At 41.2% G+C, this 25579-nt stretch overlaps 8 protein-coding genes across 9 annotated transcripts; 4 read left to right on the top strand and 4 right to left on the bottom strand.

Moving 5' to 3' along the window:
- The first annotated feature begins 105 nt into the window (after nucleotides 1-105).
- LOC106435774 lies at nucleotides 106-940 on the top strand. The gene is made up of 2 exons (XM_013876706.3): nucleotides 106-619; nucleotides 688-940. Exons 1-2 carry the CDS (start codon nucleotides 464-466, stop codon nucleotides 787-789), a joined length of 258 nt encoding a protein of 85 aa, XP_013732160.2. The 5' UTR covers nucleotides 106-463; the 3' UTR covers nucleotides 790-940.
- A 147-nt stretch (nucleotides 941-1087) lies between these two features.
- Nucleotides 1088-4282, bottom strand: LOC106435766 (peroxidase 68-like). Of its 2 annotated transcripts, XR_007332547.1 has the most exons (4): nucleotides 3870-4282; nucleotides 3575-3766; nucleotides 1725-3022; nucleotides 1088-1507 (listed from the first exon to the last, which is right to left on the bottom strand). XR_007332547.1 is itself a non-coding variant. In XM_013876698.3 (3 exons), the coding sequence occupies exons 1-3, from the start codon at nucleotides 4086-4088 to the stop codon at nucleotides 2459-2461; spliced, it is 975 nt and encodes a 324-aa protein (XP_013732152.2). In that variant the 5' UTR covers nucleotides 4089-4282; the 3' UTR covers nucleotides 1088-2458. The 2 variants fall into 2 exon arrangements, 1 of the variants encoding a protein (XP_013732152.2); XM_013876698.3 differs by having other exon boundaries at nucleotides 1088-3022.
- Nucleotides 4283-4674: 392 nt separating this feature from the next.
- Nucleotides 4675-12524, top strand: LOC106435791 (E3 ubiquitin-protein ligase listerin). Its single transcript, XM_013876723.2, has 14 exons — nucleotides 4675-4935; nucleotides 5033-5153; nucleotides 5216-5278; nucleotides 5354-5431; nucleotides 5548-5639; nucleotides 6000-6102; nucleotides 6281-6433; nucleotides 6522-7616; nucleotides 7711-8222; nucleotides 8390-9762; nucleotides 10087-11123; nucleotides 11210-11668; nucleotides 11762-11992; nucleotides 12117-12524. Exons 1-14 carry the CDS (start codon nucleotides 4880-4882, stop codon nucleotides 12342-12344), a joined length of 5601 nt encoding a protein of 1866 aa, XP_013732177.2. The 5' UTR covers nucleotides 4675-4879; the 3' UTR covers nucleotides 12345-12524.
- Nucleotides 12525-12638: 114 nt separating this feature from the next.
- On the top strand, nucleotides 12639-14231 carry LOC106435813 (40S ribosomal protein S4-2). Its single transcript, XM_013876742.3, has 4 exons — nucleotides 12639-12879; nucleotides 13139-13216; nucleotides 13309-13587; nucleotides 13668-14231. Exons 1-4 carry the CDS (start codon nucleotides 12877-12879, stop codon nucleotides 14094-14096), a joined length of 789 nt encoding a protein of 262 aa, XP_013732196.1. The 5' UTR covers nucleotides 12639-12876; the 3' UTR covers nucleotides 14097-14231.
- Nucleotides 14232-14778: 547 nt separating this feature from the next.
- LOC106435803 (exocyst complex component EXO70B1-like) lies at nucleotides 14779-17000 on the bottom strand. The gene has a single exon (XM_013876733.3). The coding sequence runs from the start codon at nucleotides 16814-16816 to the stop codon at nucleotides 14960-14962; it is 1857 nt and encodes a 618-aa protein (XP_013732187.1). The 5' UTR covers nucleotides 16817-17000; the 3' UTR covers nucleotides 14779-14959.
- A 328-nt stretch (nucleotides 17001-17328) lies between these two features.
- Nucleotides 17329-18289, bottom strand: LOC106435824 (SWR1 complex subunit 6). The gene is made up of 4 exons (XM_013876751.3): nucleotides 18058-18289; nucleotides 17891-17996; nucleotides 17716-17822; nucleotides 17329-17648 (listed from the first exon to the last, which is right to left on the bottom strand). Exons 1-4 carry the CDS (start codon nucleotides 18154-18156, stop codon nucleotides 17445-17447), a joined length of 516 nt encoding a protein of 171 aa, XP_013732205.1. The 5' UTR covers nucleotides 18157-18289; the 3' UTR covers nucleotides 17329-17444.
- A 345-nt stretch (nucleotides 18290-18634) lies between these two features.
- On the top strand, nucleotides 18635-20590 carry LOC106443247 (F-box/FBD/LRR-repeat protein At5g18770). Its single transcript, XM_048772580.1, is given in 5 exon segments — nucleotides 18635-18788; nucleotides 18885-19456; nucleotides 19459-19835; nucleotides 19924-20055; nucleotides 20140-20590. Coding segments are annotated over 5 exon segments (1455 nt in total). The 5' UTR covers nucleotides 18635-18759; the 3' UTR covers nucleotides 20485-20590.
- A 70-nt stretch (nucleotides 20591-20660) lies between these two features.
- On the bottom strand, nucleotides 20661-24032 carry LOC106441570 (cation/H(+) antiporter 24). Its single transcript, XM_013883374.3, has 2 exons — nucleotides 23009-24032; nucleotides 20661-22925 (listed from the first exon to the last, which is right to left on the bottom strand). The coding sequence occupies exons 1-2, from the start codon at nucleotides 23306-23308 to the stop codon at nucleotides 20661-20663; spliced, it is 2565 nt and encodes an 854-aa protein (XP_013738828.1). The 5' UTR covers nucleotides 23309-24032.
- Nucleotides 24033-25579: the final 1547 nt, after the last annotated feature.

Below are 25579 nucleotides of genomic sequence, written 5' to 3'. Positions count from 1 at the left end.
TGATGGAGAGGTAACTATTGCTGTAGCTCTTAATCTCTGTTTATGTCATGTAGGTAAGTGTCTTTACAGGCTAAAACTGAAGTGCAGATCAAATACAAAGCATCAGACTGAATGGCTCGATGAAAATTCCGACTAAATTAGTGAAAAGTATCAGCAAACCACTTTGGGTATTTAATTAGTGATGATGTGACGATTAGCCATCTAAAGGTGTTATTATGTGATACTATTAAAATTCTTGAGATAACTTTAGGTAGTGGCCTACCTGCTTTGGCACTTCTTCAACAGCACCCTTTGAATTTTTCTTTCCTCCTTTCCTCTTTTTCCATCATTTTTTTATTTGGTCTTTTCTTTCTTTCCCTCCTCACCTCTCTCTCTCTCTTCTTTCTTTGTCAACTTCTGTTTCTTTCTCTCTCCTCATTGCTCTTCAAGCAAACCAAGAGAGGAAGGAAGAAGCAAGAAAGGGATGTGTCCGTTAAGGCTGATCCTCATATTCTTGTCGGCTACTCTTGCTGGGTTCTTTGTCCTCAAGAAGCTCAACAATTCCTACGACGATCCTCTCGCCGACCCTCTCACCGACGTTGATCCCGCCGACGCCGACTCTGACTCCAGATTCTCAAAGGTCTCTTCTTTTTCCTCTTATCTTCATTCTCTCTCTATTCAGGACTCTCATTTTGTCTGGGCTATCAGGTGGGAAAGGCAATGAAGACTGGATTTTGGACATGCGTTGACATGGCTAGTGGCCGCTATCTCTGGAACCATCTCTGTTCCAATTCCGACAGCTCTTCCTGAGTTTTCTTACTCTCTCTTAATCTCCATTTGTCTGTAATTTGTCTAATTGTTTCAATGGACAACACCAAAACAGCATATTGTCTCTGTACTTTATTACAGATCTAGTTTTCACCACTAAATGTCAATAAAAGTCATTGAGTCTTTTTCTCCCTTTCTACCTCTCTTGGTAGCTTAATTCTTCAGTGAACCAAGCAGTGTATGGTCAAGCTTTTGTACCTCTGGAAATGACTTTTATTATATTCAGGATTTTTACTTTTTTAACAAACGTTAATGTAAAATACTCATTAACATCAGAGAGTTAGCAAAATCTCAAAACTTGATTAAAAACAAAATCTCAAAAACTACTCATCTTTGTTGTGAAACAGGCATTAACTACTCATCTTTGTCACTGCCAAACCCACACAATATCAGCAAGGGCAGGCCTATAAAGTAAAGATCCTCTTTCACCAACTTCTCATACTCTAAAGTATCTCCATCACATTTCTCCGCATCCATCGACACACCTCCTTTTCTCCCCCTCCTTCACACGTTCCAGTTTAAACAACCCCCGCTTCCCTCTTCCTTACGCTCAGTTTCAACCGCTCCGCCACCTCCTCCATCTTCCGAGACGTGAATCTGGATTCTCTCTTGTCATGCACATCTCCAAAAAAGAGAAGACTACTTTCTCCAAGCTAGCACAGAGTTGGTGCTAGCTCATGGCCTCAGGAGCTTGTGCAACCTGTGAAGCAAAATAAACAAAGCAACCTGTTATGCAACAACAATCAGTAAAAAAGAAAGGAAAAGCTGATCAGATTGAATACGAATAAGATAATGCGAGAAAGAAAGGATTATCAATCATACGGTAACGTAATCTACACAAACAACTCTGAAGCTCTATAACAGAGCCGTGAGATCTCAGTTACGGAATCGAAGATTCTCCCGAGGAAGAGAATTACCGCTGACGAGGGATCGTATGGGAATGAATCGGAGATCTCGAATAAAGACGTGTGCAGATCTCTCTACCTTCCTTGGAGTTCTTACAAGCGTCTTCTTCTCTTCCTTACTTGTTTCTGCTGTTTTTTTAAGACAAGCAAACACAATGTAAACGTCACCGGCGGTCCACCTTATTTATGACTTTTCATCACTTCTTCTCATTCACCAATTTTACTTTTCATCCTACGGCTCTCATTTCACCACACAATATTATGCATGATTGGATAATGATCGCGTTTTATAACTAAACAGCAGCATTTACACAGTTGCATTAAAACTTTATTTCATTGAATGATAATAGCTTTAGAGAACTTCCAATAATGATTCTTAAAAATTATTTAAATAATAAAATAATGAAAAAATAAAAAGATTTAAGACTTATTCTCGACTGAGAAATCTATTAAGAAGAAACTCTTTAGCAATTTGATTAATAATCATTTATTGAATTATATTAAAATAGAAATATTTTATTTGGAAATTTCAGAATGAGTTTTTGAGCAATGGCAATACAATTTTTCATCATATTGTAGAGCTAATATGACAACTGAGAGGAGACGGAAACATAAATGAAAACTGCATAGCCACAAACTTATCATGATCTCAATTATATTATGTTTTTATATGGAAAATGCATATTTAAGGAGTTGACGTAGAAAACACGTAAAAATTAGATAACACGAAACACGTAATAGAAGATTCAATTGGGTCTGCGACAGTTGTTGCGGATCTCACCACTGGATCCAGTAAGGGGTTTGATATCGCCCATCTTAACCATACCCCTTACAAAATCACGGTAAAAGGCGTTCAGACTACGACTATAAGACACGACAAGCGAGTCAGTGGAACCGCCGCTGTAAAGAACTTGGTCAGAAGTGAGTAGACCCCTGTAGTTGAGAAGCTGTCTGTAGTAGTTGAGGTCAAACCTTCCAGGAGAGTGGATATCAAGAGTGGCTTCATTGTTGTCGCTAGAGCCAGAGGCAGCCGAACAGCTCCTTTGTCTAGACAAGGCGAAAGAAAGCTCGATGTTGTTGCTTTCGTTGTAGATACGGTCTCTAAATGTGACACATCTAGCTTGTCCAATAGTGTGTGCACCAGAGAGAGCCACCATGTCGCGCGAGGATAAACCTTGTGCTCTAAAACGGTTGATGAGGTTGTCGAGAGTAGAGGTTGGAGGAGGGATAACGCCTGAATTGGCGGTCGTGAAACTCGCTGTGGTGGAATCTCTTCTTCCAAGTTTTACACTCCAACCAGGGCCGTCCAACTGTTTATTTCAAAATATATGATAAAGATCATATATTAAGATACGTTCACGTACACTATTTATTCACAAACAAAAGAGCACATATATAGTGGTTCAGCTATCTGGTTGGGACAAACTACATATTCTACATAATATATAATTTATATATACACAAACGAAAGTGTCAAATGTCAAAAAGTATAATATATAATTACATGCTTGTTTCTTGCCAAACCTTTTATATAATTTCCTAGAGCTAGTTTTAATATAAAACTATAGGCAAAGTATGTAACTATTTTTATTTTGTCTAGTTAGTATCATTGTAATTTTCAGTTGAACACAAAATAGAATGAACACAAACAGGTCTTAATTATATATAAATGTGTAGTATATATATACACATAGAGCATGGTGATCTCACATTATTATAGTTTTTTTGTAACCATGTGCCAAGTAAAGAATGTAAAAGTATTTGATGCATCAAAAACTATTGAGCTGAAAATATATAGATCCGAATGTTCTAGTTGGAGGTTTAACAGTATTGTCTTAAAGAGTAAAGGTAAAAGTACTAACGAGGAGGACAGAGTCACGAGCAATGATAGCGAGAATGTCTGCGCATGAGACGACGCCTGGGCATAGTCTCTCAACCCTCGACTTTATTTTGTCAACAACGTCAAACCCCCTCACGGAGTTATTGTTTGGGCCTGCCGTTTTCTCTCCCATAGAAGAGGAAGTGTCGTCCAACAATATTGATCCGTCACACCCCTGTAGACCATGCATGCATTTTGTAAATTGTTTAGAGTAATTCATGGAACATACCAACCATGCTTCCTTGGACCTTGTGTCATTAAAAAAAAAAAAATCTTACGTTGACAAAACAGTCGTGAAAGAATAAGCGGAGGAGAGAAGCAGCCATGCGGCGCTCCCTGGTCACCGCCCGCTGCACCTCGCGTCTCACCGCATAGAACAACGAGGGACAGCTCTCCTTGTAGAAGTCACTGCTCAGCTGGGCGTGGTTGTAACAACAGCTCCACATTATTATAAGCAACACTGCAATTAACATAGTTCTTTGCTTATTGTACTCCATTCTCTCTTTGCTTCTGTTTGTATTTGTTATTGGACTTGTGGTCAGAAAATAGAATGAGGGCTTTATAGAGGATTGAGTAGTTAACTACCTGTAGTTTTTTGTACGGCGATAAGTTTCTTCTCAAATATCCACTCTATTTCATTTCTAACAAACATAAACACATCAACAAATATTACCGCCTTACCGGGGTCATGATCCTTTCGCCACCTCTACCAAATTCATGCTTTAATTCCTTTCCCTTTTTTCTTGCTTACATTTCCCTTTTTGTTTTGTTTTTTAATTACCAATCAGTTATATATACATTAGAAAGTTTTTAAATTACTTGATTGTTTTGATTGTTTTCGTAGTTAAGTATAACTCTAAACATCAAGATTTGTGATATATGGTGTATAATTTATACAGATTACAGTATTCATATCAATAACATAACTATAGAGTTAAGTATAAATTTTTTCGTAGCTAATTTCTTATTGGTCCTAATTTTCCTAAAATATATTGGAAATTATGGAACTTGTTAAAAAAGGCAACGTGACGTTTCCATTTTTTCCCTTAAGGTTTAAAAGTATAAGTTGGGCCCTAGATAACTGGGCCTAACTCAGCTAACCAAAACCAACTAATCAACCAACACGCGCTCGACGGGACAAACTCTTCTCTGACTCCTCCTGCGACGGCGACACGACCGTACCGCCACCGCCTTCTCCCTCCGATCCTTTAACTTCCATCTAATTACTTCTCTGCTACACCTATCAAATCCATCCATCCATCCTTCGCTCTCTCTCTCTCTGAACGAGATGGGTAGACCCAAAGGAGATGCTGCAAGGAGCAAGTCTCGTCCTTCAAGCAGCAGGTGAAATCATCCTCCAATCTCTCCCACGCCTTACCTTTTTCGAGTCTATGCTTCGTTGGGCTTGGTACTAATTTGACTAATTGAGCTTTGTGAACAGCTTGGCAGCTTCTCTGTTGCCGTCTGGGTCCGCAGCCGCCGCCGTAGGTTTTGGCGGCTATGTGGGCAGCTCTAGATTCGATGCTTCTTCTATGTCAAACGAAGACTCTGCTCCCTTCTTGGTATGTTTGTGCCTCTTTGTTTGATTCTGCCTCGGTCTCTCATCTTTGTTGATGGATTGTAGGATTTGGATAGTGAGATGGCCCAACACTTGCAACGTCTCTCAAGAAAAGACCCTACAACAAAGGTAACGCGCGTTCTTGATTATTCAATCGAGTATCTTCTGAGTTTTTTTTTAATCGTGATTTGTTTGTTTGAACAGATTAAAGCTCTTACTTCCCTGTCAGAACTGGTTAAGCAGAAGAAAGGGAAAGAACTTGTGCCATTAATCCCACAATGGGTATGTTTCTTTGTCAACGTACTAGTGCTTTGCAGCGTGTTGATCCTTGTTTTTCCTCACGTTGCAGTGCATTTGGTTGTTCATTGACTTTTTTTTTTAATGTTTTACTTGTCCAGACATTTGAGTACAAGAAGTTGATACTAGACTATAGTAGAGATGTCCGGCGAGCTACGCATGACGTCATGACTAATGTTGTCACTGGTGTCGGGTTTGTATTTTTGTTCTCAGCTTTCTAATGCATGCCCTTTTTCTTACCGTCATTCGTATGCAGTGTCTTATTTAATTTTTCTTAGTATGCCAGGTAGTCTTCTTATGTCGTGAGTGATATGGTTAAGCTTTGAGGATTTCCTAACATCTATATCGAATGAATACATGATTTTTTCTTGGAATGAATCTTTTGATGCTCAGTGCTGCAGAAGCTTGACTATGTTGAATGTATCATATAGGGAATATGTCTTGGTATTGTCTCAGCATGCATGCATTGGATACTTCTCTTTTACTCTTTTATGCTTTCTCCCTGGATGACTAGTAATCTGCATTTACTCTTATTTTCTTACATGTTACTCAGGAGAGATTTAGCACCCCATCTTAAGTCTATAATGGGCCCCTGGTGGTTTTCACAGTTTGATTTGGTTTCTGAAGTTTCTCAAGCAGCAAAATCGTCTTTGCAGGTTGGCACCTCGTTTCTGAAGTTTCTCTTTTTAAACTTTGGGTTTAGATGCCGCTCTTTCAATTATAAACTCTCTTTTGGTCTTATTAGACCAGTGACAATCTAGTTCTGGTCAACTTGCACTTCTTTTTATAGAATCCGTTTTCAGATTTTCATTTAGCTGCATAATGTTTAAACAGGCAGCTTTCCCTGCCCAGGAGAAGAGATTAGACGTCTTGAATTTGTGTTCAGCTGAGATTTTCGCTTATCTGGAGGAAAATCTGAGACTTACACCTCAAAATTTATCTGATAAAGCACTTGCTTCGGATGAATTAGAAGAAATGTACCAGCAGGTAATTCATCTGGGGGAATCTGTACTTTAAGGCACTTTTCCTTCTATCGATTTTTTTTTTCCAATGTCTTATTTTGCGTTGTTTTCAGATGATGTCTTCATCTCTGAGGGCGTTGGCTACACTTCTAGATATATTGCTCCACGAACCCAATAAAGCTGGCTCAGAAAGTGTCAATGCGGAATCAAAACTTGCCTCAAAGGCTAGGAGAGTAGCAACCTCCTCAGCTGCGAAGTTGTTCTCTTTCCATAAATGCTTTCTGAACTTTCTAAAATCCGAAAGCCCTAGTATCCGATCAGCGACTTATTCTTTGTTGAGCAGCTTCATTAAAAATGTTCCTGAAGTCTTTAGTGAAGGCGACGTTAGATGTCTTGCACCAGCCCTGCTTGGTGTTTTTCGAGAAACTAGTCCAATTTGCCACTCATCAATGTGGGAGGCCCTCTTGCTGTTCTCCAGAAAATTTCCTCAGAGTTGGACCTACTTAAATGTTCATAAGTCTGTTCTAAATCACTTATGGCAGTTTCTTAGGAACGGGTGCTTTGGATCCCCACAGGTTTCTTACCCTGCATTGATATTGTTCCTTGAAGTTATGCCAACCCAATCTGTGCAAGCTGATAAGTTCTTTGTGAATTTTTTCAATAACTTACTAGCTGGGAGGAGTATGTGTGATTCTTCAAGCGCGGATCAATTATCTCTTCTCCGTGCAACCACTGAATGTTTCCTCTGGGGATTACGTAATGCTTCAAGGTATTGCGATGGTCCCAGTTCCACTCACGATCTCCAAGTTGATCTAATTGATAAAGTTCTTGTGAAGCATCTATGGGCAAACTTCTTTGAACTATCCAAGGACAGTACTCCACATATTCAGAGGAAGCCATCTGAAACTCTGAGCATGAGTAGTTCAGTTAATTTTCTGCAAGAGCTAGGAAGATGCATCTTAGATATTCTTTCAGGAATTAATTTACTCGAACAGAACCTGCTGTCTTATTTCCTTAAATCTGTTCAGGAGAGCTTCTTGAATATGCTTCAGCAGGGAGATACAGAGACAGTTACCGGCAGCATGAGAAAAATGATTGATTTTCTCTTGTTATTGGAGAGATACTCAGGTCTGGAAGGTGAGAGTTGGCCTTTGGATCAATTTATGGGGCCACTGCTGTCCAAGGCTTTTCCATGGATAAAATCATCTGTAAGTTATTGTCCACTATTACCCAATTATGTCATGTTAAGCCATATGATGTTTTTATGTAGGTAACTCATGTAGTTTTTATTTCTGTTTTCAGGAATTGATAGATGGTTTGAAGCTTTTGTCAGTTTCAGTATCAATATTTGGACCGAGAAAAATAGTTCCGGTACTTGTAGGTGATATAGAGACTTATACCCTTCTCTCTGTTGGAGAAGGGAGGGATATGAGCCCAGAAAAGTTTATTAAAGTTTTCCAAGAAATGTTTATTCCTTGGTGCGTGGATGGATATGACTCTTCGACTGCAGTTAGAGCTGCTAAACAAGATCTCCTGCTTTCATTACTTGATGATGAATGTTTCTCTCAGCAGTGGAGTGATGTAATTTCTTATGTATTTGATCAACAACATCACGGGTTCGATAAGCTGGCTTCTATGGAATTGCTTTTAGAGAAAGCAAGGGATCAAATTACAGAAAGAAGTTCTGGGCTGGAGTTGAGTCAAAGAATAGGCTCTAAGCCAGACCATTGGCATCATGAGCTCATAGAATCGACTGCTATAAGTCTTGTACGTTCCTCCCCGGTGACTACAACCTCTGCTGCTCAGTTCTTGTGGTAAGTTACTCAATCAATAAAACAGTATCAAATAAAGCTAATATTCATATCAAATTTAATTCAAGCTCACAATCGATCCAAGATTTTGCATTTACACTTCTCAGCCGAGTCTTGAGACTGCTTGTTTGCTTGCTCTCAGTACTTATTTTATATTTCTTTGTATGCAGTTCAGTTCTGGGTGGTGCAACGGAAGACAGCAGTATTTCTTTTGTGTCAAGAAGCTCGTTGGTCTTGATATATAGAGGGATCCTCGAAAAGCTGCTATCTTTTATCAAACAGTCACCATATTGTTCAGTTAGTGATACATGTTCCTCCCTTATCGTTGAGGCTGTTGATATAGAGTTTGATTTGAGCAGTTCCGTCGATGTGATCGCCATAACTAAGTTTGCAGCAGAAGTTATTGATGGTAGTTTGTTCAGTTTAAAGTCTCTGAATCAGGATGCCACTCTACTTTCAACTATTTTTTCTTCTGTCTTTATCATTGACTTGGAGAGTAGAATATCATCAGTAGTGGACAGTACCCTCAATGAGTTTAAAGAGAAGCAAAAGGATCGGAATATAGTGTGTGGTTTTGTTCATGCTGTTTGCTCTAAGATGAATAATCATTTCTGGAAATCTATAAACTATGATGTCAGAAAGAGTTCAGCAAAGATTTTGGCTCAGTCCGTAAGGTCAGTTGTCCAACTTGAGGATGATCTGCAACCTTGTCAACTTACATTACTATGTGCTTCATGGATGCCCGAGGTGTTGGAATCTCTTTCATTGGATCAAACTGATGAAGAAGATATATGTGGACTGCTCCTGCGTGAGAGTGATGTATGGCCTATGTGGATCAGCCCCAGCTCGCTAACTATCATTAATACGCATGATGTTCCTGCTCACGTGTGCGATTTGAGGACATCCAAGAGTCAAAGATATGTTTCTTTCATTGACAGCCTGATCACGAAAATGGGGATTCACCGATTTGTTGTTGGCCACAAAGATAATGGATTATCCCCTCAAGCTTGGCTTTCCGCAGAAATACTCTGCACGTGGGAGTGGCCAGGGGGTAGTGTTCAAACGTCTTTCCTGCCAGCACTTGTCTCATTTTGTAAGAGTGAACCAGCTTATGGGAGTTTATTAAACTCCATTTTTGACATTCTACTCAATGGTGCTCTTGTGCATGGAGAGGATGAGATAGACAGCTGCGGGAACATGTGGGTTGAATTGAATAACCAGATAGAGGACGTCAAGGAACCATTTTTGAGGGCTCTGATGTCATTGATTTTCACTCTTTTCAAGGAGGACCTTTGGAGAGAAGAAGAAGCCATGGCTGTTTTCAAAATGGTCACAGATAAACTCTTCATCGGGGAAGAGCCGAGCAAAAACTGTTTGAGAATCATTCCTTTCATTATGAGCATAATAATTTCACCATTACGTACAAAAACCAAATCTAGTGTTTCCGGTGAAGATAGCGTGCTGCCACTGGAAGCTTACCTCAGCGGTTGGCTGGAGAGGTCTTTGTCGTTTCCTCCTCTAGTCCTCTGGCAAAGTGGGGAAGGTGAGGCCCCAATTAATTTTCATGAATTTACTTTTGGTCTTCCTAGCGATCTCATTGTTATTTTCTGTACATTGTTTAGACTTAAGTAAAGGATTAGGCTGAAGGTGGATGTAGAGCAAGCATTTTCTTATGAAACATGATCAACTTAGCGATAATTTTGAGGCCCCACTTGTCAGGTCCTTACATCAGGGTTTAGGGACCTGAGAAGTGGTTATAGTTGGCATTAGATGGACATTCTAGGAAGCAATTTAATGTGGGATTGTTTTTTTTCTTTAGCTTTTGCTTTGCATGCGTAGCTTATTGTTCTTTCGTTGTGTTTATCAGATATGCAGGATTGGTTTCAGCTTGTTATATCTTGTTATCCCGTGAGCGAAAAGGCTGAAGTAGCTAAGGCAGCATTACAGAGGCATTTGAGCAATGAAGAGAGAACACTCCTGCTTGACTTGTTTCGCAAACAAAGGCAAGTTCCTGGTGCATCAAGCGTAGTTACCCAACTTTCAGCCGTCCAGATTCTGCTGGCAAGACTAATAATGGTTGCAGTTAGCTACTGTGGAAACGATTTTAATGAGGAAGATTGGGATTTTGTCTTTTCTAATTTGAGGCGACTGATTCAGTCTGCAGTAGTTGTGATGGAGGAGACTTCTGAGAACGTCAATGACTTCATTAGTGGTGTTTCTTCCATGGATAAGGAGATTGATACTCTTGAGGGACTTGGGCATATTGTTTCTATATCGGATCCTTCTTTAGACAATGCCAAGAATGCTCTCTCAGCATTTTCCTTGCTTAATGCATTAGTAAAAAATAATTCGGTTGACGGTGAATACGTTTTTTATTCCTTGGCCAATGAAATATGGGACCCAGTTAAAGATCGGATACTTGAAGGTGTTCTCCGTCTTTTCTTCTGCACCGGTCTTGCTGAGGCTATCGCTGCTTCATATTCCCCAGAGGCAGCATCTCTTGTTGCTTCCTTTCGAGTTGATCATTTGCAGTTCTGGGAGTTGGTGGCTGAGCTTGTAGTCGACTCTTCTCCACGTGCAAGAGATAGAGCTGTCAGAGCAGTGGAATTTTGGGGTCTAAGCAAGGGAGCCATAAGCTCTTTGTATGCAATAATGTTCTCCTCCAAACCAATCCCTTCGCTGCAACGTGCTGCATACATTGTTTTGTCTACCGAACCTATATCCAGGCTGGCCATAGTTGCTGATGGGAATGTGTCACCCAGTGATGAGTCTCTCAGTGACCAGGACTCCAGCAACGTTGGCTTGCCATCTGAAGAAAAGCTGCAGCTAAGAGATGAAATATCTTGTATGGTTGAGAAGTTAAATTATGAACTCCTTGATACAGATTTAACTGCACCAGACAGGGTAAGATTTACTTTCAAAAGCTTTCTTTTCAATTATTGTCCCTCTTCAGACAAATCTTTTACTGTATTGACTACTTCTAATGGCAGGTGCAAACATTCCTGGCATGGTCTTTGTTACTCTCGCATGTTAACTCTTTACCTTCACTAACACAAGGACGAGAGAGACTGGTGCAGTATATAGAGAGAACTGCAAATCCTTTGATATTAGATAGTCTTTTCCAGCATATTCCTTTGGAACAATACATGGCACAGAGCTTGAAGAAAAAAGATGGAGATATTCCATCTGAATTATCTGTGGTAGCATCTGCAGCAACCGATGCGATTACAACTGGTTCGTCCCTGTCAACAGTAAAGTCACTTTGGCCTATTGAAACCGGAAACATGTCGTCGCTTGCTGGGGCTATATATGGTCTGATGCTACGTGTTCTTCCGGCTTACGTTAGAGAATGGTTTAGCGAAATGCGTGATCGATCTGCGTCATCTTTGATTGAAGCATTTACAAGAACGTGGTGCAGTCCTTCTTTAATCAAAAACGAACTGTCTCAGGTATGTGCAATAAACCCTGTTCTTATAAGTGTTGCAGTGAAGATCCACTAATGCATTGACAAATATTCCGTTCGTTTTTTATGTGAGCTGCAGATAAAGAAGGCAGACTTTAATGATGATAGCTTTTCAGTAAGCATAAGTAAATCGGCAAATGAAGTAGTAGCTACATATACAAAGGATGAAACCGGGATGGATCTTGTGATCCGTCTTCCAGTTTCTTACCCGCTGAAGCCTGTTGATGTGAACTGCACAAAAAGTATCGGAATAAGCGACGCCAAGCAGAGGAAGTGGTTGATGTCTATGCTAATGTTTGTTCGTAATCAGGTACTGTAATTTATAAGCCATGTAGATCTTTGTTATCCTGCATGATTTCCATATTTGAGTCAACTTAGTGGCAAGTTTGTAGCTGAATGTTTTCTTTTCTATTCAATGTGTTGAATGGGAGCAGAACGGGGCTCTGTCAGAGGCGATAAGAATATGGAAGAGGAACTCGGACAAGGAATTTGAAGGAGTAGAGGACTGCCCTATATGTTACAGTGTGATCCACACAGCAAATCACAGCCTTCCAAGGCGGGCTTGCGTGACATGCAAATACAAGTTTCACAAAGCATGTTTAGATAAGTGGTTCCTCACATCTCATAAGAAAGTCTGCCCCTTGTGTCAATCTCCTTGCTGATTCAACGTAGGAGCTTATCATACGGTTTTGTGACATTAGTATGTGAGTTTTGCTTTAGCTCTATAACACGGAGTATACACAGAGATTTACATGTGTGAGAATTTTGTTTCTTGGAATGATCATGTGGAAGATAATGAAAAGTGTAATAAAAGTATATATAGAGAGACTTACTTCGCTTAACATTAACTACATAATCAAATGTAAAACCCATTACACTATATTAACTTAATTAACTATATTTTCATATAGTTGTTTAAATAACATTTTAGATTCTCTGGTAAACTAAATGTGTAAATATACTTTGAAGTTGTGTTCTTCCTGCAAATTGAAAAAAAAAGGACTAATCAAAAGGCCTAACAAAAACGAAGTTAATGGGCCGAATCTTTAAGAGCCCAAAACACCCTAACATCAGTGTAGAGGGTATTTAAATAGAATTAGGGTTTTACCCTTCCTCTCTCACAACCTTCACCACTCGTTCAGAGCTAAACGAGAGAAGCCGTCTGGATCGGCGCTACGCTTCCGAACTCCAAACATGGTTCGTCTTCCTCTCACTCTCTTTCGTTCTATCTGCTGTTAATGTAGTGATTCATAATCGAGCTGGAAGCTTTGTGTTACTGAGCTAGATAATCGTTAGCTTAGCTTCAGAGCAATTGGATTTGATTCGATAATTTTCAAATATACATGACGATGATTGTCCTTAGATCTGACTTACTTAGATCTCAGATGTGGTAGCTGCACTGAAAATGTCATTTTGTATAGCTCTAACATATGTGTTATGTTCGATTACTAAACAGGCGAGAGGTTTAAAGAAGCATTTGAAGAGGCTCAATGCCCCTAAGCATTGGATGCTTGACAAACTTGGTGGTGCTTTCGTATGTTTTCTCCTCTTCTCTTTATTTGCTCAGTTTTTGATTCTGTTTATATATATGCTTTGAATAACGATGTTCGTATTGGTTCCACACAGGCCCCCAAGCCATCTTCTGGACCACACAAGTCGAGGGAGTGCCTTCCTCTTGTTCTTATCATCAGGAACAGGTTGAAGTATGCTCTTACCTACCGTGAAGTCATCTCCATCTTGATGCAAAGGCATATCCAGGTTGATGGCAAAGTCAGGACTGATAAGACCTACCCTGCTGGTTTCATGGATGTTATCTCTATCCCCAAGACTAACGAGAACTTCCGTCTTCTCTATGATACCAAGGGTCGTTTCCGTCTTCACTCCATCAGAGATGAGGAAGCCAAGGTTTAGATCCTTTCTCCCTCTCTCTCTCTTGTCCCCATCGTTTAGTGTAATGCTTGACATGTTTGTGTTTCTCTTTACAGTTTAAGCTTTGCAAGGTTCGAACTATCCAGGTCGGACAGAAGGGCATTCCTTACCTCAACACATACGATGGTCGCACCATCCGTTACCCTGACCCGTTCATCAAGCCTAACGACACCATCAAGCTCGATCTTGAGGAGAACAAGATTGTTGAGTTCATCAAGTTTGATGTCGGCAATGTTGTCATGGTTACCGGAGGAAGAAACAGGGGGCGTGTTGGTGTGATTAAGAACCGTGAGAAGCATAAGGGAAGCTTTGAGACTATCCACATCCAAGACTCGACAGGACATGAGTTTGCAACAAGGTTGGGTAATGTGTTCACCCTTGGCAAAGGAACAAAGCCCTGGGTGTCTCTTCCCAAGGGTAAAGGTATTAAGCTTACCATCATTGAGGAGGCCAAGAAGAGGCTTGCTGGTCAACAGGCTGCTTGATTTTGTTATTTTCCAGCTCTTTTATTATGTCTTCTTAGACGTCATATGTTTTCGTAGACTCGCTTTGCTTCTGTTTGTTTTGGAACTTGTGTTATTTTCTCTGTTTCAAGGATTCAACAAAAAACTTCAACATCACTTGCCCTTTTCTTTTGATGGTCGCATAGTATCACATAATCATGTTGGTAACTAGAACAATGAGAAGGAGATGTTGCTTGCTACCTTGAATAGAAGCAGAGAGCTTCTCTTCCTTTTTAGCTTGTAGAGTTAGCTTGAGGCACAAGCAACTCGCTATAGACTCCCTGCTCTAGAGAGAGAGAGAGAGAGCTTATGAACTATCTCCATCCGGATGGTTCAAATTGGTTTAGCCAACTGGTTTTTTAAACTTTACCTAAAGTTATGGAACTTATGCAGATGAACAATTTGGATGCTTCATGTTTTTTATACTTTACCTAAAGTTATGGAACTTATGTAGATGAACAATTTGGATGCTTCATGTTTTGAACAACTCGAGGAGAAACGAAGATCATTTGTTCGGTTCCAGCTGAAAATATGCCCCGACCTCCCTTCAGCAAATGTAAGAATTTAAGCTAAAAGGCCTTTTTATTGCTCAACCTTCACTAAAAACTTTGCTCCTTGATTTCAACTCTAAACCCCCTTATAAATGATCAAGGGAGTATCGGGATTCACGTCATACGCTTCGACCATTTCTTCTTTTGAATACAATACAACATAACACAAACACTAACATAGCTGTCCAAAACCATACATTTTACAAATCCACTCTGCAAGACACTCTCTACTGGTCATCACCATGCGGTACGTTTACAAACATCTTACAAGTGGGAGCTCTCCGTGTCGCACCTTCATTTCCTTGCGGTCGATGTCCCTTTGAACAGATCGTTAACACGCGCCTCTATGTCCTCAACACCATACTTGATGTACCTATCCGCGTTTTTCCCTATATCTCCAAGGTTCTGAAACCTTGCTATGAAGTTCCCGTACGCCGGCAACAACAGCCTAGCCAGCGAGGTTCTCAGCTCCTCTCTCATCTGCTCGTCAAACACAACCCAAGTCGAATGAGCCTTACAAACCTCATCAAACTGCATATTAAACTCCTTCAGCTTCTCCTTCATTGCTTTCCCTAACCCGTTCATCCCCACCGCCGCGTTGTCCACCTTCAGCAACCCAATCATCTTATTCCACGAGCTTCTCTGATAACTCATCTGGTATTGCTTCACTTTAGCGTTATGTTTCCGAATCCAATCCTCTCCCAAAAGCACTCCAAGCTCGCCGTCTCTCACTTTCTGAACAATGTATCTCCCGTTGTTCATCAGAAACACATAGCTCAACGCCGGATCTTTATACACTTTGGACTTCACTTCGAGATTACTCTCCAAAAGCTCCATGATCCAAGACATCTGTACAGTCAACAGAGTCGAGTCTTTCGACGGCACACCATTGCTCTCCTCAAACACTTGCTCCAGAGTCTGCCTAGACCTGCACGCCGCGCGGAGGTAGTTCATCACATACCGAGTGATCGGATGCAGACCACCCCCAGGAACAGCAGCTTTCGCTGGATCTCGCCGGATCAGATTCTCAAGCTCCATGAATATACCTCTAACCGCCTCCCCCAACCGCTTCCAAATCGTCACAGCTTCGTTTCTAAGCACTACACAAAACTGATCAGAGAACACAGACTCGAACTCAACCATCAAATCCCTCATCGTCTCGAACACGTCGAGCACTTTAAACAGCCTCTCCGGAGACCTGCTTCCAATAGCAACCGCGTCAGCGAAGTTTAAGAGCTGGATCGTTGACCCGCGGCACACCTCCATGAAGGAGAGATCAGCAGCTGAGGAGAAGCCGAAGAAGACACGGTCGCAGAGACGCCGCTCGCTAGGAAACAGGATGCGGAGAGCGACGTTGGCGGCTTTGATCCAACGGTCGATCTCATCCTCGAGCTCCTGCCACTGCATCTTATGAACGTCTTCGATGCTCAGCTTCTGGAGGCCTAACCTCGACATGCTCTCTTCGAGAAACTCTCTCCGGGACCCACTGTACACGTGGGAGCACGATTTGTCGAATCCAGCCGCGAGCATGCGCTTAGTTATCTCGTGGAGATCGTTGATCGTTGCTGAAGAGAGCGCGTCGATGATGAGGTCGTAGTCAGTTAGCGGCTGCGCGACTGGGATCTGAGAATCGTCGTAGTCTTCTTCTCCATCATCAACATCGTCTTCCTCCTCCGATTCGTCGAAACGGTGGCTCACCGGGAAGGACTCGGCGCCGTGGTCCATGAGAGACCTGAACTCTTCCTCTATACGGAACATGGCCTGCTGCATCATGTCGTCGGCGCGTGAGAGACACGCGCTGATGGGCTTTTCTGAGGACGCGTGGCTCCACTCTCTGGTGAGGTTCACGAGCTCGTCGATCGCGTCGAGGAAGGCGGCGGAGTCGGCGGGATCGGACCAGATTGGCTGATCGGAGGCGACGAAGCGGGAGATCTGGGAGTCTAGGGAGTTGAGAGCTCGCTCGAGGGCGGCGACTCCTCCGGATCCGTCGTCTGAGGGTTGTTGGTCCTCGGAGAGCTTCTCGCGGGAGAATCTGCCGTCGAAGGTGGAGAAGATCTGGAGGATGTCGTCGGCCATTGATTCGTTGTGGCCGAGAGTTTTGGCTATGTGACGTGCGACGGCGAGTAGCTTTTCTTCGCCGTTCTCTGCCATGTTTGAACAGAGGTGTGAAGCAGTAGAGAGTTTTCTTTATCTTCTTGAGTCAAAGCGAGATCGACGGGGGAAGCAAGGAATCGAAGACGAAGAAAGTTCCAAGGAAGGAAGAAGGAGACTGGATGGATAGAAACTTGTACAATGACTAGAATACCCCTCACGACAGACGCTATCTTTGACTTGGCCGTTTTGTCTGAAAGTGGCGTGGGCGTGTAGTATTGATATCTTTGTGACTTCACTGTCATTGGTAGCTTACTTTTGTTTTTAACCGGGTTGGGGGTAGGTGTAAACCGGCCGGTTTGATGAAATAAGATTGATGGAGCTGGCACAGTAGATGCAATATGTCCTGTGGTATGGAGGGCAATGCAATATCAGAGATGCTAATGGTTATGAGCACAGTAGATTCAGTACGTAAACACAGTCATGGCGCAACAGAGAGTTAGTGAATTTCTCCAGAGCTGGGAATCTAAGAGGAATGCTACTGGAAACGCTCAAACAAGAGATGTCACACGTTTGATCCTCCAAATCATAAGATCACTTTAGAGAGAAACGTGCTATTTCATCTGACAGCACATTCATTACACAAACAATGAGACTGATGATGTTTCCGTACAATGCTACTCGATTCCTATGCAACAAACTTCTGACAACGAGTATCCTTGTGAATGTTTTGACAGCGTATAGAACAAAACCGCATCCCACATAAGCAGCAATTATATCCCGCAATGTATCCACAGACTGTACAGAAATGGCGACGAGAAGACGAACTCGGAGGTCCCACGGCTGCTTTCAAGTAAGTGGGCACATGCGACGGTAAAGATTCCAAATTCGCCTGAAAGAGAACCCATATCGGCTGAGCTTAGCTGCAGAAACAATAACAAAGAGTTTTGATCAGTTACCTCCTGCAAGAGCTCAGTGAAGGACTTGGGAGCTTTACGAGCCTCCAAAGCTTTAGCTTGTCGAGTTTTACGCTTTGATCCCTTGTGTTGCTTCTTCTGCACGTAACCTGAACAAACCAAAACATGATTAAAACTTGAACCAGATCACAGAGAGAGAGAAAATAAGTTTATTCACCGAGATCATCGTCTTCGTCAAGAGACGCTTCTTCATCATCGTTCAAATCAACCACCTCCACAGCTCCATTATCGTTCTCCAAAGCTTCCAGCCGTGCAATCGCAGCCTAGAATCAAACCATTAGAAAGACAAAACTGAAGTTTTTTTAAAAAAATCAAACAAAGCACCTGCGTTCGATTGTCGGTGCTTGTAAGAGCCGCCGCCATCTTCGAAGCAACCTTACGAGTCCGACTCGACACTCTACGATTCGCCATGTCTTCCTCCATTTCGCCCAAGAAAATGCAGATTACCGGCGACGGTGGAAGTGCAGCGGCGGCGTATTCGCGTGGAATCGACGACGGTGACTGACTCTTTTAGGTCTGGTCTCACAAATAATTTGATTCACACTCTATAAAGGCCCATTGGGCTTGTGGTTTAATAATTTACAAAATATTCCTTTTAAATGCTCATGCCTAAGCCTAATGTTTCGTTTATATATTTCGTTTTTATTACATTTGTGGTTTTTATTTTTATTTTGGCTTTTAAATATTGCGCATGCTTTTGTTCATGTCATTTTTTTTTTTGAAAATTATGTTCATGTCATCTTCGCAAAACTAATTGTAAAAAAAGAAAGAAAGAAAAATGACAGAGGTATGGATTTAATTACGGTCGAAATCGTGTATACTGGCTCTAATTATTTTTAAATGACATTAATATGATTAGAAAGAAAAAAAGCCATACAAGCTGACCCAGGCCCAATTGAGCATAGCAATACAAGCTGACCCGGTATTAATCCGGATACCCGGTTATTCACTCTATTAGTCATTACTCATTACAGAAGAGGCCTTGAGGACAAAAAGAAGAAGACGAAGACGAAGAAGAGAGCTTCAATGAAGCAATTTTATAAGTACCAAAAGCGGTAAGCTCCTCTCTGATCTTCTCTCCTTCCTTAACTCTGCTCAATCTTATCGTTGCGCTGTTGAAAGTTTCGATTTTTGTAATAATGGTATATCAGGTTAGGTGTCTCGTCTAGATCTGTTCGAGAAGGAGAACGAGTTGTTGTTGTTATCAGAGGAGAAGATAGGATAAGCTTTTTACCTGAACCGTTGTTATGCCACATACTCAGCTTCCTCACCACCGAGCAAGCGGTTTGGACAAGTGTTCTGTCCTCTAGATGGAGATATCTCTGGAAATGGGTTCCTAGGTTAGAACTAAACACCCTCGACTTCACAAACGACCAAGTCTGTGTCGATTTCATCCACGAGTTTCTTGCTTTCCAAGGCGAGCACTACTTGCGTGAGTTCAAGTTGACCATTGACTACGATGGCTTTAAAAGTAAGGTTTATCTTTACAAGCCGTGTCTCGGTAGAGTGTTGGATATGATGCGGAAGCTTGAACGTTTCCAGTTCCAAGTCGAGAATAAGTTTGGACCTGGTGCCATTGATGACATTGATGACGTCATCCGGACACGGTTAACGCTTTCTGCGTGTGAGGCATTGGTATGCTTAAAGCTCCATCACGTTAGCCTGGACGAGCTCGTGTGTCTTTCCTTGCCCTGTCTCAAGATCATGTTCTTGGAAGACGTTGTTCTGCTGCGGAGGCTCTTATCTCCTGCTCTCCGGTTCTAGAAGATTTGAAAATATGTCTTAGCAAAGATGATTCTGTGGTAGCGTTACGCGTTTGCTCACCGTCGCTAAAGAGCTTCGTTTTAAGACGAGCGGAGCCTTTTTATGCTCGTGGACGTTCGGTTGTGATCGATGCCCCGAAGCTTGAGTATTTGAGTCTCGTGGATTACTACCATTTCAGAAGCTTTAAGATAATCAGTAAGGCTGAGTCTTTGAAGGTTGATATTGATGTCGAGTTTGAGCTGATGAGTGATTACTTGTCGGAAACGAAGATCATCTACAGTCTTGTCAAGAATTTTTCAGGTGTTAAAGATATGACCATATCATGGAAAGCACTAGAGGTATTTATAAAGTCATGACACGCTTTTGAACTTTCCCATTATTTCTTATTCTCACTTTGTTTGTGCATGCTCTTCTCTTTGCTTACAGTTTATATATATTTACCCAATCCCCAAACTTCATGACTTGACTCGTTTGCGTGCCGCTATGTGCTTAAACGCATCCCCTAAACTATTGCCAATCGTTCTTGAGAGCTGCCCCAATCTGAAACACTTGAAATTGGTAAACAATTTCGGCTTAAAAACTTTTCAAGTTCTGAGATTAGTCCTCCTGGATTTGAATTCTGTCAGATTTGTGTGTTTGCAGGAATTGGTTATTGATTCTCCATATGCAGTGAGTACTAGACTCTCCACTGTGCGGCTGCCTTTGGTTTCGTCTCTTGAATCTGTTGAAATGGAAACCCCGGTCACGGAGATTGCTACTGAACTGAGTTTGGCTAGATACTTTATGAAGAACTCGAAGAAACTCAAGAAGCTCGTGTTACGTTTGAATAATGAGTCTACTGGTGATCATCAACACAAGCGTGGTGTCTTGGAACGACTAGTGAAATATTCAAGGCGGTGTAAATTGTCTCAGTTCGAAGTTCTTCCTGTGGTTCCAACTCCGAGTCCATGGCCTGGGTATGTTTATGTAAAATCCAATAGGTTCTAAAGGCTGGAGTTTCTATATTCGTTTTTATTTAAATATTCCGCAAAACTCATTGTTAAAAAAAAACAGTTTTTGATTCATAAATAAACGCTAAAGCTTTTTCACTTCATCTAATCCTTTCACAACTCAGGTTTAATGAAAATAAAAAAAGAAACCTAACCAAGTATCCTTCTAACAAATCATCTATAACACGACCAAGAAGACACTAAACTCTTGTAATCAAACTTGCCATTCAAGAAAGCGTCACCACCCTTACGGTTCCTCACCTGTTGCTGCACCACTAACACCGAACCATCCGAGGCAAATATACTCCCAGCCACAGTCTCTCCGATGACTCCCAGCTGGTGGTTCTCGCTCCACTCCGCAAGCCCTTCTAAAATCTTTGGGTTGATTCCTTCTCTCTTCCCCGTTATCCACAGATCATAGTCGTTGACATTCATCGCCTGGATCGCAGCAAGCGTCTCCGCACCGTTCTTGACCACAACCTCCTTGTAACTAACCCTATCTTTACCTTCATTCTTGACCCAAAACCACGTCACCACCCCATCGTCAAGCTTCTTCTCCTTCTCGTCCTCTCCTTCGTGGTTGAAGGCCAAGAACCTGATCACCGTCAAGGTTATGTCCGGGTTTACCGTCATCCTGTCGGCTAGATGGAGAGCTTCTCTGTTATCAGCTCCTCCCAAGAACAAAACAACAAAACGGTACGTTTCTTGTCTCACACGGCTCAAAGAGGTTGAATGTTGCTGGACGTCATCTAAGGACCGAAACACCGCGTTTTTAAGCCTTCCTTTGTCGTAGTAAATACAAACCGAGCATGGCGTGTGCGCCAAGACATCCGCGTTCACTGATAGCATCCCGGAGTTACGTAGCTCCGTTGGTGCAGCATCATCAAGACGCTCTTGTTGATAAGGTAAGAGAATGAAAGCTGTTTTCTTGACCAAAGCTAACTCGCAAATATCTTGATACATTAACCGCTTCGGTGCATGAGCGGTGTAAGCATGCAACGTTACACATTCATTTCTATTCTCCTGGTACAACTTAAATGCGCTTTGCACTTGGTCAACACGTCTGCTTCGGATACGCTCATGATGATCTTCTTCTTCCCCCTCCTCAACGTCTTTCTCTTCAATAAAAACCGGTGAAGCTCGACCCATCAGTTCAACCAACTGTATAGCGTATATAGAGAACGGACTACTTGAAGTGGGATTAGCTAGGTCAAGGAAAGTGATTAAGCCAGACAAGGCTTCATGGTCAGACACGGCAAGAACCAAACCCATCTCGGTAGAAGGAGGAGTGTGTTGGATGGTGCGGTGCTTGCTGATCCTGTAAGGACGGTTTGGATCGTAAAGGAAGCTGATAAGAGGCGTCGATATACCGGTAATCACAAGCGATTGCAAAACCAAAACAGTAAAACCGGCTAAACCCACAATACGTTTGTCTATCCAATGCAAGTAGAGTAACATATCAATCTGGCCTCTCAAATTCATCATGAGACCTAACGTGAGACTATCTCTAGTAGGGACTTTAAAGAAGACAGCAGCAGCAACAACGGCAATGAACTTAGTGATGAATCCAACGATGACCATGTAGACTAGAGGAGATAGCTCTTGCTCCCATATATCGCTGGTAAGTAAGTATACATTGGTGTTCAAACCCACTAAACCGAAGGAAAAAGGCATCAAGAACTCATGTATAAACGTCTCGCTACGAATAGCCAACGTGGAACCTAAAGGTGGACCATGAGGGACAACCAACCCTAGCCAAATGGGTCCAACACCTATAGACAAGCCAAGCATGTCTGTGAGAAAACAAGCGACAAGAACTCCCATGAGAATCATGACTATATAGTTTTGGTCCACAAGTTTCCCCTCTGGGGTGTGGGAGACCACCCACTCAAGAGCTCCTCTCACAACCAAAAGCATAAAACCACTGAAGATCACTACCGATACAAGGTACCATACTATAGCCATGGCTCCTCCTACGTCGCCATGCATCATGGCTTCGAAGAAAGTAAGCACCAAGATCGCTGCCATATCTCCAAGAAGAGCTACCGACATGGCGAACTTGCCCACCTCTGAGTTGACAAGGTTCATGTCTCTTAAAATAGTGTAGATGACAGGGAAAGAACTGAAAGATAACCCAAACGCAATCGCTCCAATGGAGGATATCTTCCTCATGTTTTTGTTCATTCTGTGACGCATGGCCATCCCTGTGACCCCAACGCAAAACGCTGGGATGACAACACCTATGGCAGCGATGTATTTGTGCTTTCTTGGGGACTTTGCAACGGATGCAACATCGGTCTTGGCCGCAGTGATGAAGAAGAAGTAAAAGAATCCCATTAGTCCCAAGTTTGCACATATGTAGTTTGAAATAGGTGGGAACACGTAGTAGTTGAAGTTTCTGCTTCCTCCTAGCATCGACGGTCCTACCATCATTCCACCCTTCAAAAAAAAACATAAACCATTATTTTAATATTGAAAAAAAATTCAAGGAGGAGGAAGCAGAAAAGGAATTAGTAACGAACAATGATCTCGCAGACGATACGTGGTTGACGTAGAGGTCGAAGGAGGAAGCAAGTGATTTTGATGAAAAATATTATAATAACTGCTTCGAGCAAAAAAGTCGAAAATGCATAGTTCATAGCATTTTCACCTCTGAACATTCCAAATGGTTGCTTACTGTGAATCTGTCGGCACACCACTGGAAGTCTGGCCGAGAAGGCTCGAGTACTAACCACACCCCCGGTGTCTGGGTTCTCCGGCCAGAACCCGAGATGGACTGGCAGGAGAATCTGGTCATTGCTGTTGGGGAAATACCTAACCATGCAAACTATTCTTGCCGATCACGGTTTGTTTAATCTAAAGCACAATGATATTGCTCATAGAGAGACAGCGAGAAGACAGTAGATCCAAGATTGATGTTCTTTTTTAAAGAGATGTGGACATGCGTCATTTTGGGAACAATTATAGTGTTTGCTTACTCTTTATTTTCTTCTTCAGTGTTAATTATTCTTTTTCTTCGTTGTGATATTTTTTACATGAAAAACAACGTATGTCTTTTGGTATCTACGTGCATGTTGTATATTTAGCATAGTTAGCGAATCCATCGAATTGAAGTGCATTCTTTTGGATTTGTTTTCTATCACATATTTCAAAAGAAAAAAAAATATTTAGGATTTTCTCTTTTCTTTTTTTTTTTGTCAGAAAATATCTATACTCTGAAAAGTGTAAATTAAAGCATGTTTCTTTTCATATGACACTGACAAATTAAACGCAAATGTGAATAGATTCAAACTTTCCTCCTAGCTTTGTTTTCTATTTTTACAGTGTTAAGGAACATGTGAGGAATGCCAATTCATTCTTAAATAATGCAATAACCATTTCGGACATAGATGCCATTCTCCATTGCATGAGTAATGAGTATTTCCCCTTCTTTCCCCCTTTGTGGACAAACATTATTGTCATAAATAATATTTTGAAATGACATATTGACATTACTCTATTGTCATAAGTAATATTTTGAAATGAAAGACAAATTAATATAGATCCATCTACATTCTAATATTTAATGCATCACCGCTTTTGCGTTCTTCCACATACTCAGTGTCTGGTCCAACCGACGGTTTGTGGCCGTGCTGAGTTTGCGCCGTTGAGAACATAAAAGCTTAGCTACCAAATCACTATCGTATAAAATACTACATTATGGAGCCAGTCACTACCCCATATATCTAGCCGTATTTCATTGCTAAATACTTTATACATATAATCCGACGAAGTGTAATATGGTCCAACACGAATCTATAAATCATCATTTATTATATGTAATTTTAATGAAAAAGAATACCAACAAATCTTATACTATAATATATATGTTAATCACTGGTTAAAGCTCTCCACCATGAATGATATATACTCTCATCTTCCTATTTTTTGGTACATAAATATTTTAAAAACATTTTGTGGTGGGTATGGGAATGCTTAAAAATGTGATGAATATTAGAAAGATTGGTACATTATCGGTGACATTTTTTTTTTTTTTTGGAGAAAGGGCTTCATTATTGATGACACTTGAGACTATAAATATACATCAACGTGATCCACGACCAAGCTCCTCTCTAATATAAAGTATAAACATACAAGTACTTGACATTACATATCTACTATATATATAAACACATGGAGACCAAAGAGATGAAGATGCATATTCATGCAAATTTCAGGTGATGTAGTTGAGAAGTAGCTGTAAAGCTCAGGAGGGATAGCGCCATGTCTCACCAGTACTATGAAATGTTTGTATATCTATATTGGCGCTATCCATCCTGAGTTCTATGGCTTCTTCTTGCTTTTATCCTGAGATGGTAAGGAACGGGTAAGATTTACGGTTTGTGTAATATTTTACTATCTTTTTTGTTGTTGTTGAAGAGGACGTCGAATGCATCAGGTTCATTATACAATATGACTTTCAGATGTTAGGTATAACAAGAAATAATAAATGATCGACAAAACTTAAATCTTATGGGAGTTAAGTAAAAAGTAAGAAAAATTACGGGTTTGGTCTTTACAGACATTTGGATTTTAACTTATAAATCTAGTGTGATCTCAAGAGCTCATGATTTGGAAAAAATAACATGTATGTTCTTCATACCAATAGAAAATTTGTATTTTTACAAATGTTAAAAGTCATCCACTTGGTTAGAATTACACTGTCGTAGGTTTAAAGGTTATAAATCTGTACTGATTCTTACAAGCATCCACCAGGCCTCTGTATTGTTCCAATGTTGGATGGAGCCTTTAACCAAAACAAAATGTGGTAGATGGACCCAGCCGACGATTGATCTACTGCATTCCGCCGTTCATAAGCAGGATCCTCAGTGGAAATGATCAAGAAAAAATCACGAAATCCACTATCCTTCCAACGAAAATTGGATCTCAACAAGATTTCCAATTGGCTCCTACCGTATCAAGACACATCTAACACTTTACAGACAACCCTTCTCTTTAGCCTCTGAAATGTAACTTACGTGATGCACTGTTTGTAATTTTGTATTGACCTAAAAACGCCACTCTTTTTGTATTACTCATCAACTAGCTATAGC

The sequence above is a fragment of the Brassica napus genome, chromosome A3 (assembly GCF_020379485.1).
Source record: "Brassica napus cultivar Da-Ae chromosome A3, Da-Ae, whole genome shotgun sequence".
NCBI classification, from domain to species: domain Eukaryota; kingdom Viridiplantae; phylum Streptophyta; class Magnoliopsida; order Brassicales; family Brassicaceae; genus Brassica; species Brassica napus.
This window is presented reverse-complemented; position numbering and strand designations above follow the sequence as displayed.